The 16,887-nt window shown below is 38.4% G+C and overlaps 1 protein-coding gene across 2 annotated transcripts in view; it reads left to right on the top strand.

Annotated features, from left to right (window-relative positions):
• Positions 1–16,887, top strand: part of NBEA (neurobeachin) — a 560,398-nt gene that overhangs the window by 130,463 nt on the left and 413,048 nt on the right. For both annotated transcript variants that reach the window (XM_068419495.1, XM_068419505.1), the window contains exons 6-7: positions 5,536–5,662; positions 15,148–15,267. In XM_068419495.1, coding sequence (XP_068275596.1) covers positions 5,536–5,662; positions 15,148–15,267 — 247 coding nt within the window. The remainder of the gene's footprint in view (positions 1–5,535; positions 5,663–15,147; positions 15,268–16,887) is intronic.

Genomic DNA, 16,887 nt, shown 5'->3' with positions numbered 1-16,887 from the left:
GCATTTTACACAATTTTAATAATCAGAATCATGGAATCAACTAGGTAGGAAGAGACCTCTGGGATCATCGAGTCCAACCTTTGACCTAACACCACTGTGTCAACTAGACCTTGGCACTAAGTGCCACATCTAGTCTTTTCTTAAACACCTCCAGGGATAGTGACTCTACCACCTCCCTGGGTAGCCCGTTCCAATGACTAATAACCCTTTCTGCGAAGAAATTTTTCCTAATGTCTAACCTGAACCTCCTCTGGTGCAGCTTGAGGCTATGTCCTCTAGTCCTGTCGCTTGTTGCCTGGGAGAAGAGGCTGACTCCCACCCCTCTACAACCTCCTTTCAGGTAGTTGTAGAGAGCAATAAGGTCTCCCCTAAGCCTTTTTATCTCCAGGCTAAACAACCCCAGTTCCCCCAGCTGCTCCTCACAGGACATACCCTCTAGACCCTTCACCAGCTTGGTCGCCCTCCTCTGGACTTGCTCCAGCACCTCAATGTCTTTCTTGAAGTGAGGGGCCTAGAACTGGACACAGTACTCAAGGTGTGGCCTCACCGGTGCCAAGTACAGGGGGACGATCACTTCCCTAGTCCTGCTGGCCACACTATTCCTGAGACAAGCCAGGATGCTGTTGGCCTTCTTGGCCACCTGGGCACTCTGCTGGCTCATGTTCAGCTGGCTCTCCACCAATACCCCCAGGTCCTTTTCCACTGGGGCGCTTTCCAGCCACTCTTGCCCCAGCCCATAGCGCTGTAGGGGGTTGTTGTGACCAAAGTGTAGGACCCGGCACTTGGCCTTGTTGAACTTCATGCCATTGGTCTCGGCCCATCTATCTAACCTGTCCAGATCCCTCTGCAGATCCTTCCTACCCTCAAGCAGATCAACACTCCCACACAACTTGGTGTCGTCCATGAATTTACTGAGGGTGCACTCAATACCCTCATCCGGATAATCAATAAATATATTAAACAGGATTGGGCCCAGTACTGAGCCCTGGGGGACACCACTAGTGACCGGACGCCAACTGGATGCAGTACCATTCACCACCATTCTCTGGGCCCGGCCATCCAACCAGTTCTTAACCCAGCGAAGAGTGCGCCTGTCCAAGCCGTGGGCTGCCAGCTTATCCAGGAGAATGCCATGGCAGACAGTATCAAAGGCTTTGCTGAAACCCAAGTATACTATATCCACAGCCTTTCCCTCATCCACTAGACGGTTCACCTGGTCATAAAAAGAGATCAGGTTGGTCAGGCAGGACCTGCCTTTCCTAAACCCATGCTGACTAGGCCTGATCCCCTGGTTGTCCTCTATGTACTGTGTAATCGCACTCAAGATGTTCTGTTCCATGACCTTGCTGGGCATCGATGTTTTATCAGGTAAAAAGTGATGGTATTTACAATGATTGGCTGTGGGTAGTTAAAAAAAATACATATTATTTGACATCTCTAATCAAATAGTACTGCATCATATGTCAGAACATAGTGAATCTGTGTATTTTTTTCAATATCCCTCAGAATAGGATTCTGTTAGCCAAAAGTATTTTATCTCATAGAGATGACAGATGTTGCTGCGAAACAAATTTGGCATTGTTAGAGATGCAACTACCTTGTGAAAAGTTCTTTGAATGGCATAAAGGCCGAAGGAGGTAAATCAAAGTCTCAAACTAGCCAACAACACATTCAGTTGTTCTCATTGTAAAAGCAGTATTTTAAGGCTTTTAACTTTCATGTGATTGTACAAAATTCAGTACTGTGGTCATGCAGGTTATTTTTATGTATGGGTAATGCAGTCCCAAGGGTACTGAGGGAGCTGGCAGAAGTGCTCACCAAGCCACTATTTATCAGCAGTCCTGGCTAACCAGGGAGGTCCCAGTTTACTGGAGGTTAGCAAATGTGGCACCCATCTAGAAGAAGGGGCTGGAAAGAGGATCCAGGAAACTACAGGCCTGTCAGTCTGACCTCGGTTATGGAGCAGATCATATTCAGTGCCATCACACATCATATACAGGACAATCAAGTGATCAGGCCCAGTCGGCACCCATTTATGAAAGGCAAGTCCTGGTTGACTAAATTGATCTTGTTCTATGACAAGATGTCGTGCTTAGTGGATGCTGGAAAGGCTGTGGATGTTGTCTGCCTAGACTTCAGTAAAGCCTTTGATACTGTTTCCTGGAGAAACTGGCTGCTCATGACCTGGATGGGTGAACTCTTTGCTGGATAAAAAACTGGCTGGGTGGCCGGGCCCAAAGTGTTGTCATGAATGGAGTTAAATCCAGTGGGCGGCTGGTCACAAGTGGTGTTGTTCCTCAGGGCTCAGTATTGGAGCCAGGTCTGTTTATAATATCTTTATCAATGATCTGGATGAGGGGATCAAGTGCACCCTCAGTAAGTTCACAGAGGACACCAAGTTGGTGGGAGTGTTGATCTGCTTGAGGGTAGGAAGGATCTGCAAAGGGATCTGGACAGGCTGGATCGATGGTCCGAGGCCAACTTATGAGGTTCAACAAGGCTAAGTGTCGGGTCCTGCACTTGGGTCACAATAACCCCATGCAGTGCTACAGGCTTGGAGAAGAGTGGCTGGGAAGCTGCCCGGTGGAAAAGGGCCTGGGGGTGTTGGTCGACAGCTGGCTGAATATGAGCCAGCAGTGTGCCCAGGTGGCCAAGAAGGCCAACAGCATCCTGGCTTGTCTCAGGAATAGTGTGGCCAGCAGGACTAGGGAAGTGATCATCTCCCTGTATTCAGCACTGGTGAGGCCGCACCTTGAATACTGTGTTCAGTTTTGGGGCCCGTCGCTAGAAGAAAGACATTGAGGTGCTGGAGCGAGTCCAAAGAAGGGCAACAAAGCTGGTGAAGGGTCTAGAGCACAAGTGTTATGAGGAGCGGCTGAGGGAACTGGGGTTGTTTAGTGTGGAGAAAAGGAGGCTGAGGGGAGACCTTATCGCTTTCTACAACTACCTGAAAGGACATGACAGCAAGATGGGTGTCAGTCTCTTCTCCCAAGTAACAAATGATAGAATGAGAGGAAACGGCCTCAAGTTGTGCCAGGGGAGGTTTAGATTGGATATTACGAAAAATTTTTTCACTGAAAGGGCTGTCAAGCAGTGGAACAGGCCACCCAGGGAAGTGATGGAGTCACCGTCCCTGGAGGTATTTAAAAGACATGTAGATGTGGCACTTAGGGACATGGTTTAGTGGTGGACTTGGAAATGTCAGGTTTATGGTTGTACTTGATGATCTTAAAGGTCTTTTCCAACCTAAATGATTCTGTGATTCTGTGATATACATATATGAGTAATGTTCTCCCATGAGGCTGTTCACTGTTTCTTGTGTTGTGGGGTATAGCTGCCAATGACGTCATTGTAGAAGCCAAATCATTGAAATGATCCATGTTAAAAATAGTCTTCAAAAGATATAGGAGAATCCAGTGTTACAAATTGTCTTCCCTGTTGAGATCAGTGATGATGGACGGTATGTAATTTTCTCTTCATCCTTAGATTCTATCTTAGGTTTATTTAGAGAGGAGTTTTTAGGGTTATTAAAAAGAGTGACCTTTTTTTTTTTTGCAAGGAAGATTATGTGGAAGACTGTAGAAAGGGCTGTGGCAGGGAATAATGTTCCATTCCAGCGCAGGAGCTTGAGGGAGAGAGAATTGTGTACGATGTATAGAGGCAGGCAGAAGAATGAGGAAACCATAGCCTGAATTTGAGAAAATAAAGCTTCTGCAACACCTTAACAGGTTGCTAAAGGGAAAGAGCAAACCAAACCATGCCTCAAGGCCAAGAGAACCACCTTGATGATCAGAGATCATGAGGCATAGTATGCTGCAACTCATATGACCTCTGGGTCCTTACTTCCAGACTTGATTTCAGTCATCTTATGCAAGGACCCATCAGCGTGGAGAAGAGTCATTGTAGGTGTTCTTACTCCTGTTGTCTTTAGCCTGATCACTCTGTTTTTCACATTTAATAGAGGTATTCTAATTAATTATAACAAAAGTGGCTTTCTAGAGTTTGGGAATTTGAACGTCTGTTTTTGACCTTTTCTAAAAATTCCCTCACAGGAGAAGAACATCTAAGCTCTGGCCTCCTCAGGGTCTAGTCACACCACCTATCTTGCAAGATGTTTACTTTTTTCGGAAGGTCATGGTTTATCAGCTGTATTTTTGACAGTGAGAAAAGGGGAAAATCTAATTCTCTCCTTCATTAATGTACACATACAGATTTAACTGTAGGTTTCTGAAGATGGAATTAGGTCTATATGCAATTTTTCTGCATATTAAAATCAAGATTGTATTTATGTAGCAGGGTAGACAAAAGATGTAGAATTTCAGCAGCTATTAAGTAAGATGAAATCTGAAATTAGTATTTGCATGTGCCTTTCACCTCTTAATATTACTATGAAAACCCTAGTAAGAGTTTGATGAAAATGTTACAACAATGAAACCATTTAAACCGTCATTATTGTAAAAATATGAAATTATTTTATAAGTTGCCTACATTAAGGAAATGAGAAAGTGTTAATTAGTGGGCTATAGGAGTACATACAAACATTCAAAATCAGTCATGTCTTTTTTTCTTATACTTGAAAAGCTGCATTTCAGAATTTATGGATGAAGTTCACCATTTAGACCTTGTATTTCAGTCGTTGGTTAGATTTATAACCTGATTGGTAATGAGTTAAAAAAAATGGACTAAAAACTGCGTGAAGTGTGCTCCATATTAATGGTAGCAGGCTTCTCTTTGTTGTGCTTAGCTTTACAGAAGAAAATAATTGTAGATATGGACTTACCTTTTAAAAATTCTTTGTGTAACACCATTCATGAATTTCCACCAGCTGCCTTTGCAAAATGTTTTTTTAAGAATGTCCCTTTACAATGCTTTTGTTTTCAAATATGAGTAGAGAAATGTATGAACTTCCTTCATTATCTGTCTTTATAATATTTGTCATGAGAAAGCTGGAAACCCTTACCAAACTTACCTTGTTAAAATTGTAATCCTTTATCAATTTGACAAAGTAAAATAAATCAACAACTCAGATGGTTAAAGCTTCATAGATTATTAGCCTAACTAAATCAAAAGCCTTGAAAAATAAATAATTCTTGTGCGTAGTAATTACCTTGAACCCAAACTTGTATGTCGTACCAACCACATTGTTCTGCCAGCCCCATAAAATTGCAAGACATCTCACATTTGTCTGTGATGGATTTTTCTTTACAACTTAAATTGGATGTGTTATTTTAAATGATGTTGAATTAGGAAACTGAGGGGAAAACCTCAGATACAATATTTACCTTGTTGAATTTTTGTAAAGAAAAAAAACGGTACTGATTTTTAGAATGTAGCCTGAAATCAAGTTAGTGATGAAGGTTAGTAACTCCCCCCAAAGAAATGGTGGGGAGAGAGGACATAAAGGAAATTAAGTTCACCATTCCAGCTACTAATTTTTTTTTTCTCATGGCAATTTAAAGTAGTATTTGGACCTTGTTTTATTATTCCATAATTCCCCTTTTTTTTCCAATTTCATTAATAATTCTTTCTTTTCAGTTTTCGCACTAGCAAAGGTGTTGGGTATTCTGCTCATTTTGTTGGCAACTGCTTAATAGTTACATCACTGAAGTCAAAAGGCAAAGGTTTCCAGCACTGTGTGAAGTATGACTTTCAGCCACGCAAGGTAAGCAAAGTGGTATTCACAATGAAGAATAACATTGAATATGTGACAAAGTGCTTCTGGGAAGAATGAGTAAAATCCCTTTAGTGGCATAGTGTTACTAATAATCTGTAATTTCTTATTTATAAGTAGCTTCTCTGATAGTCGTGCAAAGTTTTATGTCAGTTATAGACCAGAATCAATTCGATAAAAATGTAATAATTTATAATGTAACACTTCTATAAAGTCAACTTGTTTTTAAAAGTACTGCTTAATTAGCTTCAGATAGAGAAGAATTTTCAGTATTTGTAAAATGGTTGTATTTTATTTTTAAAAGATTGTAATTCTATTTTTGAACACTTTGTACTTGGTGACTTTGGTGCCAATGCCTGGAACAATTTTGCTGACAATACTAGAGTTTCCTTATCTGTTGCCGGGAGATATAAGGCTCTGAACTTTCTTCTGTGTCAGTGCTGTTTTGGGATTTCTCACTTTTCATAGTAAATCTTGATTATTTCTCTAGATTATATTCGTGTTCATTTCTACTGTATGCCTAGTAGTCCTAGGAGAACAATGATTCTGCTGGCTTCAATATTTCAGTTAGTTGACTGAAGCATTGACTTTTCTGTACAGTGAGCATTATGCGTTTGTCAATGATAACAGCCTTGTATATATTTTGCTGTAAAGCTCGTTTCTTTTTTTATGTCCTTAGAAATTGTATATTGAATTTCAGTGCTCATTTTCTTTTGAGAAACCAATCTCTTAGGGAGGGAATGCCATTGTTCACTCATCAGCTTTTGTTCTATTATTTTTCTTGGTAAGTATTTGTGATTCAGAATCACCGATTCTAATTCTGTCATGTAGGTTTGAGGCCATTTGTGGTTTTTTAAAACATAGTAATGTCTTTTTCCAGCATATTACTCAGCAATGTGTAAAGCCTTATATATACATATCTGCTGAGTGTATTGAAATGAATCAATTTTGGTTTGCAAATTTTATTTAATTTTATAGCCAGAAAAGAGTTTTGGTGACAGTTCAGTTTTTTTTTAAAGTAGCACATCTGATGCTACTGATAAACACTCAACCTAGGAACAAATTAAATTGTTAACTTTTGGATTATGTTATTGGTAACTAGCTTTTGGGACCTAGCTAATCATTTCTTTACTTGTTGATGAAGAAGCAATCTTTCAAATTTTAGCAATATGTTATTTTGAAAATTTTTATTATGAATGACTAGTTTCCTTCATGCCATCGCTGGAAAATTTTAGCTCTTGCTATTCTACTTAAAATAGTTAATTCTGAAATACTAGTACATGCATATTTCATTATATGAATATCAGTTTCAAATCATAATTGGCTGATCTGCTGAAATCCAAATATAACTTCCATTCCAGTTTTATATTTCTCAAAGATTGTGCTTCATACACTTCGGGTTGTATGTCAGAAAGTATTTGAAATAAATCTTCTAGAATATATTTGCAAGTGTTTTCATTTTTCCATTAATAACTTGTGTGGACACGTATGTGTGAAGCTACATACGCATCATGGAGGGAAGAAAACCTGTCAAATACAATTCCTGGCCCTAACAAGTCAAAACATATCCTGTTTAGCATGTAGATTGATTTTCTTCATGTTATTTAGTTATTACATTGATTCCACTGTACAAGCATTGAATGTGTAGATGTGTATTCCAAAAATGTGTACTCATTTACAAAGCAGCTTACTGTCCAAATGCTAACTTGAGAAGTGCGATTTTTGTCATCAGATATACTGTTTTCTAGCCATTTGCTTACAGACTTAGACATTTCAGCAATAGCTTTTGCCAGAAACATCATGCTCATTAAACTTCTGAATAATATTTTTTTTAGGTTTTGTTGAATCATAGTAAGATTATATATTCAAGCCATCTGGTCAAAAGGTTTATGTAGGCAGATCAGAAAGATACTATGTTCATGTGAAGATCTTCCCACTGTTAACTATGTCATATGACATCATTGACAGAATAATATGTAATCTTAATTTAAACTTGAAGGCGTGCTAAATGGTTACTTTACGTTTTAGTTAGTGTATTTTAACAACATTATGAAAGCAAGTATTTATAAAGATACATGGAGAAATTTGGTTGTCATATCCCCAAATAGAAAATGTGGGTGTACTACAAAAGACTGACCTCTCAACAGTGCTAAACTAGCTTTGGCAGTGTTGCATTTAGTATGTCTATACTGATTTTGAGGACTCCAAAGTGAAATTTTTGTGTATTAGTAACCCCCAGTAATTTTCACTCCCTTGACTTCCAGCCTCAGCATCAATCCTTGTAGAAGTATGAACAGGAAAGCACTGTAGCTGAGAGCAAACAGCTTTTTTTTGGTGCTTCTAATCCTGAACACCTTTACTAATTGTAGTATAGATTGAAATTAATTCCACATTTTGGAAATACTTAGTGTGTGATGCCTCATCTCTCTGATTGTACTGTGCTATGGAGTAGGAATATGACTTACTCAGCAGTGGGTGATTAAGCTTAAAAGACTTCAGTAGTATAAAAAATTGACAGGCGGTTATCTGAAGTGTCTTTGAGTACTACCTAAGGAAGTCCTTGTTATAGCAGAGAGGCATGGTCTTGGTGCATTTTTGAGAAAATGATATAGGGAAGGAGACTGTAGGATGGACTTAAAAGAAAATTGTGTTACTGACTTTGAAAACTTAAAAAAAAGGAATTTTTCAACTAAAAATTGAAGAAAAATTTTGTGTGAGATGATTGTACAACTTGGTTTGGTTCATTGTATAGTAGTAAAGTCCTGAAGACCATGTCCTCAGGTACAGAACAGGAGATACAGATAGGCCTAGTCTATTAATACATGGCTCCGTGGCTGGTGTTTTTTGATAATGGGATTCACCTTTCTCAAAGAGCAAAGACTGCTCATGAGCTAGCGGGGCTCACTGTCAGAGCTTTAAACTACACGTGAAGAAGGAGGGGGGTAATATCAGACTTGCCCGTGACAAGCTGAGGAACACGTCAAGACTCAGTGTTGGGGCCAGTTCGCTTTAAAATCTTTATCAATGATCTGGATAAGGGGATCAAGTGCACCCTCGGTAAGTTCGCAGAGGACACCAAGTTGGTGGGAGTGTTGATCTGCTTGAGGGTAGGAAGGCTCTGCAGAGGGATCTGGACAGGCTGGATTGATGGGCCAAGGCCAACTGTATGAGATTCACCAAGGCCAAGTGTTGGGTCCTGCACTTGGGGCACAACAACCCCATGCACCGCTACAGGCTTGGAGAAGAGTGGCTGGAAACATGCCTGGAGGGAAAGGACCTGGGGGTGTTGTTTGATAGATGGCTGAATATGAGCCAGCAGTGTGCCCAGGTGGCCAACAGCATCCTGGCTTGTATCAGAAATAGTGTGGCCAGCAGGACTAGGGAAGTGATTGTCCCCCTGTACTCGGCACTGGTGAGGCCACACTTTGAATACTGTGTTCAGTTTTGGGCCCCTTACTGCAAGAAAGACATTGAGGTGCTGGAGCGAGTCCAAAGAAGGGCAATGAAACTGGTGAAGGGTCTGGAGAACAAGTGTTATGAGGAGCGGCTGAGGGAACTGGGGTTGTTTAGTGTGGAGAAAAGGAGGCTGAGGGGAGACCTTATCGCTCTCTACAACTACCTGAAAGGACGTGATAGCGAGGTGGGTGTCAGTCTCTTCTCCCAGGTAACAACTGATAGGACTAGAGGAAATGGCCTCAAGTTGCGCCAGGGGAGGTTTAGATTGGATATTACGAAAAATTTCTTCACCGAAAGGGTTGTCAAGCATTGGAACAGGCTGCCCAGGGAAGTAGTGGAGTCACCATCCCTGAAGGTATTTAAAAGACATGTAAATGTGGTGCTTAAAGATATTGTTTAGTGGCTGACTTGGTAGGGTTAGGTTAGTGGTTGTACTCGATGATCTTAAAGGTCATTTCCAACCAAGACGATTCTGTGATTCTGTAATATCTTCATCAATGACATAGTCAGTGGGATTGAGTGCACCCTCAGCAAGTTTGTAGACTACATGAAGCTGAATGGTGCGGTTGACACAACTAAGGGATAGAATGCCATCCAGAGGGACCTGGACAAGCTCAAGAAGTGGGCCCATGTGAACCTCATGAGGTTCAACAAGACCAAGTGCAAGGTCCTGCACCTGGGTAGGGGCAACCCCTGGTATCAATACAGGCTGGTGGATGAAGGGATTGAGAGCAGCCCTGCCAAGAAGGACTTGGGGGTACTGGTGGATGAAAAGCTGGACATGAGCCAGCAATGTGCACTTGCAGCCCAGAAGGCCAACCGTATCCTGGGCTACATCAAAAGCAGCGTGGCCAGCAAGTCAAGGGAGGTGATTCTGCCCCTCGACTCCGCTCTCGTGAGACTCCACCTGGAGTACTGTGTCCAGCTCTTGAGTCCTCAGCACAAGAAAGACATAGAGGTGTTGGAGCGGGTCCAGAGGAGGGCCACAAAAATGATCAGAGGGATGGAATACCTCTCCTATGAGGCAAGGCTGAGAGAGTTGGGGTTGTTCAGCCTGGAGAAGAGAAGGCTCTGGGAAGACCCTATTGTGGGCTTTCAGTACTTAAAGGGGGCTTATAAGAAAGATGAGGACAAACTTTTTAGCAGGGCTTCTTGTGATAGGACAAGGGGTAATGGTTTTAAACAAAAAGAGGGTAGATTCAGACTAGATAGCAGGAAGAAATTTTTTATGATAAGGGTGGTGAACCACTGAAGCAAGTTGCCCAGAGAGGTGGTAGATGCCCCATCCCTGGAAACAATCAAGGTCAGGTTGGATGGGGCTCTGAGCAACCTGATCTAGTTGAAGATGTCCCTGCTTATAATAAAAGAGCAACTGAAATGTCTATTGTAAATGAGATTATTGACATAATAGAAGTATCAGAAGCTTTGTTGACTTGACCATCAGTGGGCACTCATTTCAAATTGTACTTACAGTTATGAGTGACAGTGGGGCAGGTCTTGCCAATAGAGGAGTGATGCCCTCTATTAAAGACTTAATCCAGTCAGATAAATAAGTTCATTGTAACAATAAATAACAGAGTTTCTGTGCACTGAAAATCAGTAACAAAGTAGGAAAGCCATACTCTTCAGATTAAATTGTTAGCCACATGATAAGGATGGTTGTAGCATCTGTGATCAAATGGGCAATATCAGAAAGCATACTAATACAAAGAAGCTTACATTGCTGTAAACTGGGTGGCATCTTACTGGGATGATAGATCAAACTTTTAAATACCAAAAGCAGTTGGATTTATTTCTTTTTTAAACTTTTAGAGAGCTCAGAGGTTGACTTTTGCTTGATTTTGTCTTGAAAAATGCAGAATTTGCTTGGATGCGCACGATTTTCTATTTTTATTTTTAAAGGAACTGCAAAATGCCTTCACTTCTTAAAAAAAAAAAAAGAAAAGAAAAGAAAAGAAGCGATTAAAAAATGGAAGCGTTTGATAGTGCTAGAGGAAGGCAAAGATACAAAAGGCTAGGAGCAAATATACCATTAGTCCAAAAAATCCAATAGAATATGTAAAAGCTCCTTACAATGTACCTGAGCACAGGTAAATAGCAAAGTAGAGACCACTGGAAATAAAAAGGAGTTTTCAGAAAGTGGAAGTTGTATCAAAATGAAGAATACTTAGAGAAGTATAAGTTATAGCAAATTATGTGTAAAATGATAAGACAATTCATTTTTTTTTTATTCCAGTCCATAGGGGCAATTAGATGACTAAGGCTTAATAGGAGTCCTTGAAGAATACAGTGTCATTAAAAAAAAAGCTAAATGAATTAATTGCATCATTGTTTACTACCAGACAAGTCAATGGGGATGAGTCAGAGGAAGTGTCTCAAATTGAAATGTCAGTAGAAGAGCTATAGAAATCAATATGAGATAGTAATTAGTTGCCAGGACCGTACAGTAGGCAGCAAGTTCCAGAGACATTTGAATATGAAATTTGCCAAACTTTTAATTGTGGTTTATAATCTTTTTTGTCAAACAAATGAGTGATGGAAAATGATACAAATTTTAGAAAAAGGCTTTGCTGATACATAGAATTATGTATTATTATGCCTGATTTCTTAACCATTGAAATGATGTAGAAGCTAGAAAAATGGCAAGGAAGGATTAGAAAACACATAGATAAACATATCAAGGGCAAAAGAATGTAATACTTCACTGGAAGTCTTGTCCCCTACTTCTGTTTAATTATTTGAAGGATTCTTACTGTTCATAAGAACAGGTTTGTGAGCCAGTTGATACATGCTATGTGGATTCCCCAAGAACTTTAGGCATTATACTCCTCTGAAGACCTTGAAGAAATTATGCTATCATGCGATAAGAGAATTTATATTTGTTAAAATACAGGGATGGAAGTATCAAGTGAGCAGGCAGGAATATCAGAAGGACCTTTATTTTCTTGTCGATGAGACAGCATTATGGACTTAACTCAGTGGAGTTTGTCATCCTCTATTTACGAACTAGCTTTGAAAACCTGTATTAGTCATTTTATCTGGATTGATACTAGTGACAAATAGGACACAAAGAGTAAACCATTTTTTAGTGCTTGAATACTTCCCTGGCTAAAAAGAAATTACAGTTTAAGATGTTAATTTAGTTCATTCAAGTGCAGGAGGCAAAAGAGTGATTTTTTTACTGGATTAGTTATAACAAGCTGGGATACACTCTGCATGTGTGCATACGTGTGTGTTCACGTGTATTCAAGTAAAGAAAAGCTCAGTGTTTTTGGTAGAGTTTGCCTTGTGGGTCAGCATAACAGACATAAGTAGTGCTCTGACATAGTGGCAATGCTAAAGATTCAAAGAGGTTGAGTGGAAGAAAGGAAACTTGGACTAAAAGAAGCTGCATGTGCATGAGCGGTGATTAACATGGGGAAAAAAAAGATTATATCAAGTAGATTATATAATTTTCCTGAAGTTTGACATGGACACCAAAGCTCTCCCAAGGTAGCATTGCTCATTTTAGTTCCTTATAGGCTCTGTGGACAGCATTTCAACAGAAGTAATGAACTATATATTTTCAAATTAATGAGTCCTCTATTAAGCTTAAGCTACACACAGGGACAGTCTTAGAAACTGGTATGTTGTCAGAAATGCTCTTAAAGCACTGTAAAAGAAAAATCACTGATAGAATGGATAAACCTTGGGGCTTATGGTTGTGGGCTGATTTCTGCCACAAAAATATCAGAACTGGAAGTATGAGTAAATAGTTATAAAAGGTACAGCTTTGAATAGTGCTGTTGCAAAGAATGCCTGCTGTTGGGATGAAAGTGTTTAAAATCATCATCACTTAGTGGAGATTGTTGGTAAATTAACCTGTGAAGGAAAGAGGACAAGGGAATTTTTCTTCTAAGAGATTTATGTTATGTGGTGTGGAAGCTATGGAAAAGAAGTGTTGATGAAAGCAGAGCTCTAATCATTCGGTTTGCACTTAGTTTCTGGTTAGCATAATCACCAGTTAACTTCTAGTCTCTGAGTTAGCAATATTTTGTTGAATTTATGGTAGATGTTCCTGTCTGAAATAGAATCTGCCTACAAAATGGGGAATAACATTTGCTTGTTGAGTTGTGGGTTTGGGTTTTTATTTCTTGTTGGGGAGAGGGAGTGACCTAAAAAAAAATACTTGTTCATTGTTGCTAGAAAAACAAAAAAAAATTTGACTGGACACACGTGACTTCAGAAGCCAAAGCTGTAGCAGTACGTCCTTAATCTAGCATTACCCAATAAATCTGTTTACTTGCATATGCAAGAAGTGAGATACTCTTGTGTACTGTTGTATGTTTAGTAGGGTTTTTTCCCTCTTCTGTTAACTGTAGGTTTTAAGGGGGGGAAAAATGAAAATATATTTTTAAAGACCTGGAAACAGATGTGGAAAAATATGTGTATTCTAATATATATAGACAATATAGATATGTAACAGAATACAGCTCAATTCGAGGACTACTGCTACTATTATTGTCAAAGTATATTTTGCTGCATGCTTTTTTTATTTGTAATTCTATGATTTATCTGGTTATAAAATCAACATGTAAAAAACTTTTATTTTCTCTGATAACAGAGAAACAGATTTTTATATTAGTAGGCTCTGTATCTACTTACCCCAGCTCAGGGAGAGAGGCACCAAGTGAATTATTAAAATAATGCACCAGGGGATGCAGAAGTTCTCTGCTTTAAAAAAAAAGAGACTTAGCTGAACATAACAATCAAAAGATAATAATTGAAACAGATACCAAGAAAGGGAAGACAATTAAATTGTAAATTACTATTCCAAATTATTAAAACATGAAATGGTGTTTTCAAGGCAGATGAGCTAACTTTTTAACCAAATCAATAAGATTGGAAAGGGATGTGTTGAGACAGTCTAGTCTCATCCCCCTGTTCAAAGAAGAGACACCTAGATCAGGTTGCTCTGGGTGTTGTCCAGTCAGATTTTTAATATCTCCAAGCAAGGAGACTCCACAGCTTCTCTGAGTAACCTGTGCTAGTGATTGATCATCCTTACTGCTCTACTACCATGTTTCTTACATATGTTTAAATGGAGTTTCCTGTATTTCAATTTGTGCCAATTGCCTCTTGTCCTGTGTCAGAAGCTTCAATCACTTAATCATCTTTCTGGCCCTTTCTGGACTTTCTCCAGTATGTCCATTTTCTTCTGTTTTGTATATATTTTGAAATAATACAGACATCCTCTCTAGTTGAGTATGAGTTGATTTGCAGATCTTAAGGATTGAATTTCCATTCCTAGTCTTAGATTGGTTTAAAGGTTTGATTTTAAAGGACACTTAAGGTTTTCTTCTTGAACTTACTCATCATGGACATAATGATTCCTGTTGAACAGATTATTTGAAAGATCACCATAGTTGTACTTGGAAGCATTTTACTGTGATGTTTTCTCTGTTTGATTATATAATGCATTTTTAATGATATGACAGTTGTCCAAAAAAAAGTGGAATGGTAAAGAATAGAGGAAGAAAATCATGCGAAGCAATCAGGATGGCATCTTAAACTGGGCTATAAAATTTGCTGTTGTGAATTTTTTCCTTTTATTTAATAATTTCTGACAGAGAGCTATGATGAAAAGGCAAAGATGTGATATGAATTTATTAAGGTAAGTGCATGTAGAACTGGATTTCCCATCATTACTTAGTTGTGTTTCTTGTTACAGTGTATAGTTTTTCAATTAAATTACATTTGCAGGAACAGAAGTGTATTCAACATTTTAATTGTATGTATGCATGCATTTTTGGCTCTAATCCCATAAAGGGATGCAGGTAGGTACATCATTACATTTACGCACTGTGCTACTGACTGGACTTGAAGTTCCACTGACTTGACTTTTAATTTTAGGAGTTTGCAAGGATTCATCTGTTTGGATAACATTATGAGACTGGTTACTTATTTTTAATGGCATTCAATAACTTCATGTTCTATAGTACAGAACTGCCACTATATACTGATTTTCCATTTCTTTCCAGTGGTACATGATAAGCATTGTACACATCTATAATCGCTGGAGAAACAGTGAAATACGATGTTACGTGAATGGTCAGCTGGTATCCTATGGTGACATGGCCTGGCATGTTAACACGAATGACGTAAGATTTTATTTTTTCCTTTCTCATAGCTTTTCATTTTAAAGTAAATCAAAAAAAGAAAAAAAATACTGTATTTGTTTTCTCTAGATCTTTGCAAATTTTCTATATATTTAAAGCTTTCTCCTTTACTCTGTCTTCCTTAGTTATGTATTTAATAAAATGTAATATTATTGATTTTATATATTAATATTTTTTAGAATATTGGGGAACTTTTTTGCTATATTTTTGCTTAGATAGTTTAATGAAATTCTCACAGATTTTGTTTGGAGAGTCTGTTATAACTAATATTTTTACTATTTGATACTGTATAGAGGACACTGATAAAAATGGATTAATACTCTAGCTTTTTCTATAGGAAATTATGACAGAATTACAGAGTTTACAGATTTTGCTTGAGAAAAGTCCTTGAGAAAAACTGGTTCATTCTGCTAAATGACTATGCATGCTGACAGTGTATACAAAAGTAATCACCTTTGTATCAGATTAAGTTCTGTGTTGGATTCAAGAGGAGACATTTGTTAACGGTTAAAAGATTTCTATGCCTTTTGTGTTACTGAACTTTAAATTTTAAGTAGTTTTTTTAATTGCAATAGAACTGAGTAGCCTGAATTATGATCAGAGTCCTATTGCTTTAAACACAGTTTAAGTATAGTAAGAGATCATTTCTTCTATTGAGAGTTTACGGTTTTAAACCAACAAGATAGAAAAAGGGACAAAAAGTAAAAGCTAGAACACAGAAGCATGGAGAAGCATCAAGAGATTTATAGTATTAAGCAACATCTGAATTCTTACATCTGTCTTCCAGTAACAAGCATATTTTGCCCCTTTTATTGTTTGACTTGACATTAGTAAATAGGCAGTTGACCGATATTAAAAATACTAAGTATTAAGGTATAAATATTTAATTATTGTTAGCAAGTACAAATCAACTTCTACAAAATTGCATCCCTGAAATACTGAACAATTGTCTTGGGTAGTAAACTTTTACAAAGAGGTGTCCTCCTTTATTGGCCATCTAAGCCAATTAAAAGATATTGAGAGACGTACAGTTGCATAGCATTAGTCAGATCAGAGCAAAGATATCTTGCATCTGCTTGTACCACAGGCCGAAACCAGTCATTTTTACCTGGAGAAGATTGCTTGTATATCTGTAAATAAACCTGTATCTGTTAATTGGACTGAGTTCAAATTAACAGTACATTCTTACAGGAAATGCATCAGTTTTCATAATTTTTATATTTAAATTCTTTTAATGAAATCTATATATGTTTCCAGCGGTTTTTTGTGTCCTCCCATTTTGCATCTTTTACTTTGGAAGGTTTGAGAGTCTAGACCTAATGATGCAGAAAACAGTCACTCTTTCTGGCCCAAAGTTTTGGATGGGGGAGGCTGACAAAGTGATTCTCTTGTGCTTTGCCTTCAGCTAAAGCTATGCTAGACTTCCAAAGGTGCTTCATTCATCAGCTTGCTACACTTCTGTTATTTCTTATTTATAATATAATGCTCAGTTGTTTCTGACTGCCTGTATAGGATAAGGAAGCTCTTTTGTACTTAAGGCAATTAACTGCCTTTTGCTAAATTCTAGAGGCAAAGTTGAGTTTGAAAGGGAGAGTTTAAATA

Source organism: Nyctibius grandis, chromosome 2 (genome assembly GCF_013368605.1).
Source record: "Nyctibius grandis isolate bNycGra1 chromosome 2, bNycGra1.pri, whole genome shotgun sequence".
In the NCBI taxonomy this organism is placed as follows: Eukaryota; Metazoa; Chordata; class Aves; order Nyctibiiformes; family Nyctibiidae; genus Nyctibius; species Nyctibius grandis.
Note: the sequence above shows the minus strand (reverse complement) of the source record. Positions and strands in the feature narration are given on the sequence as shown.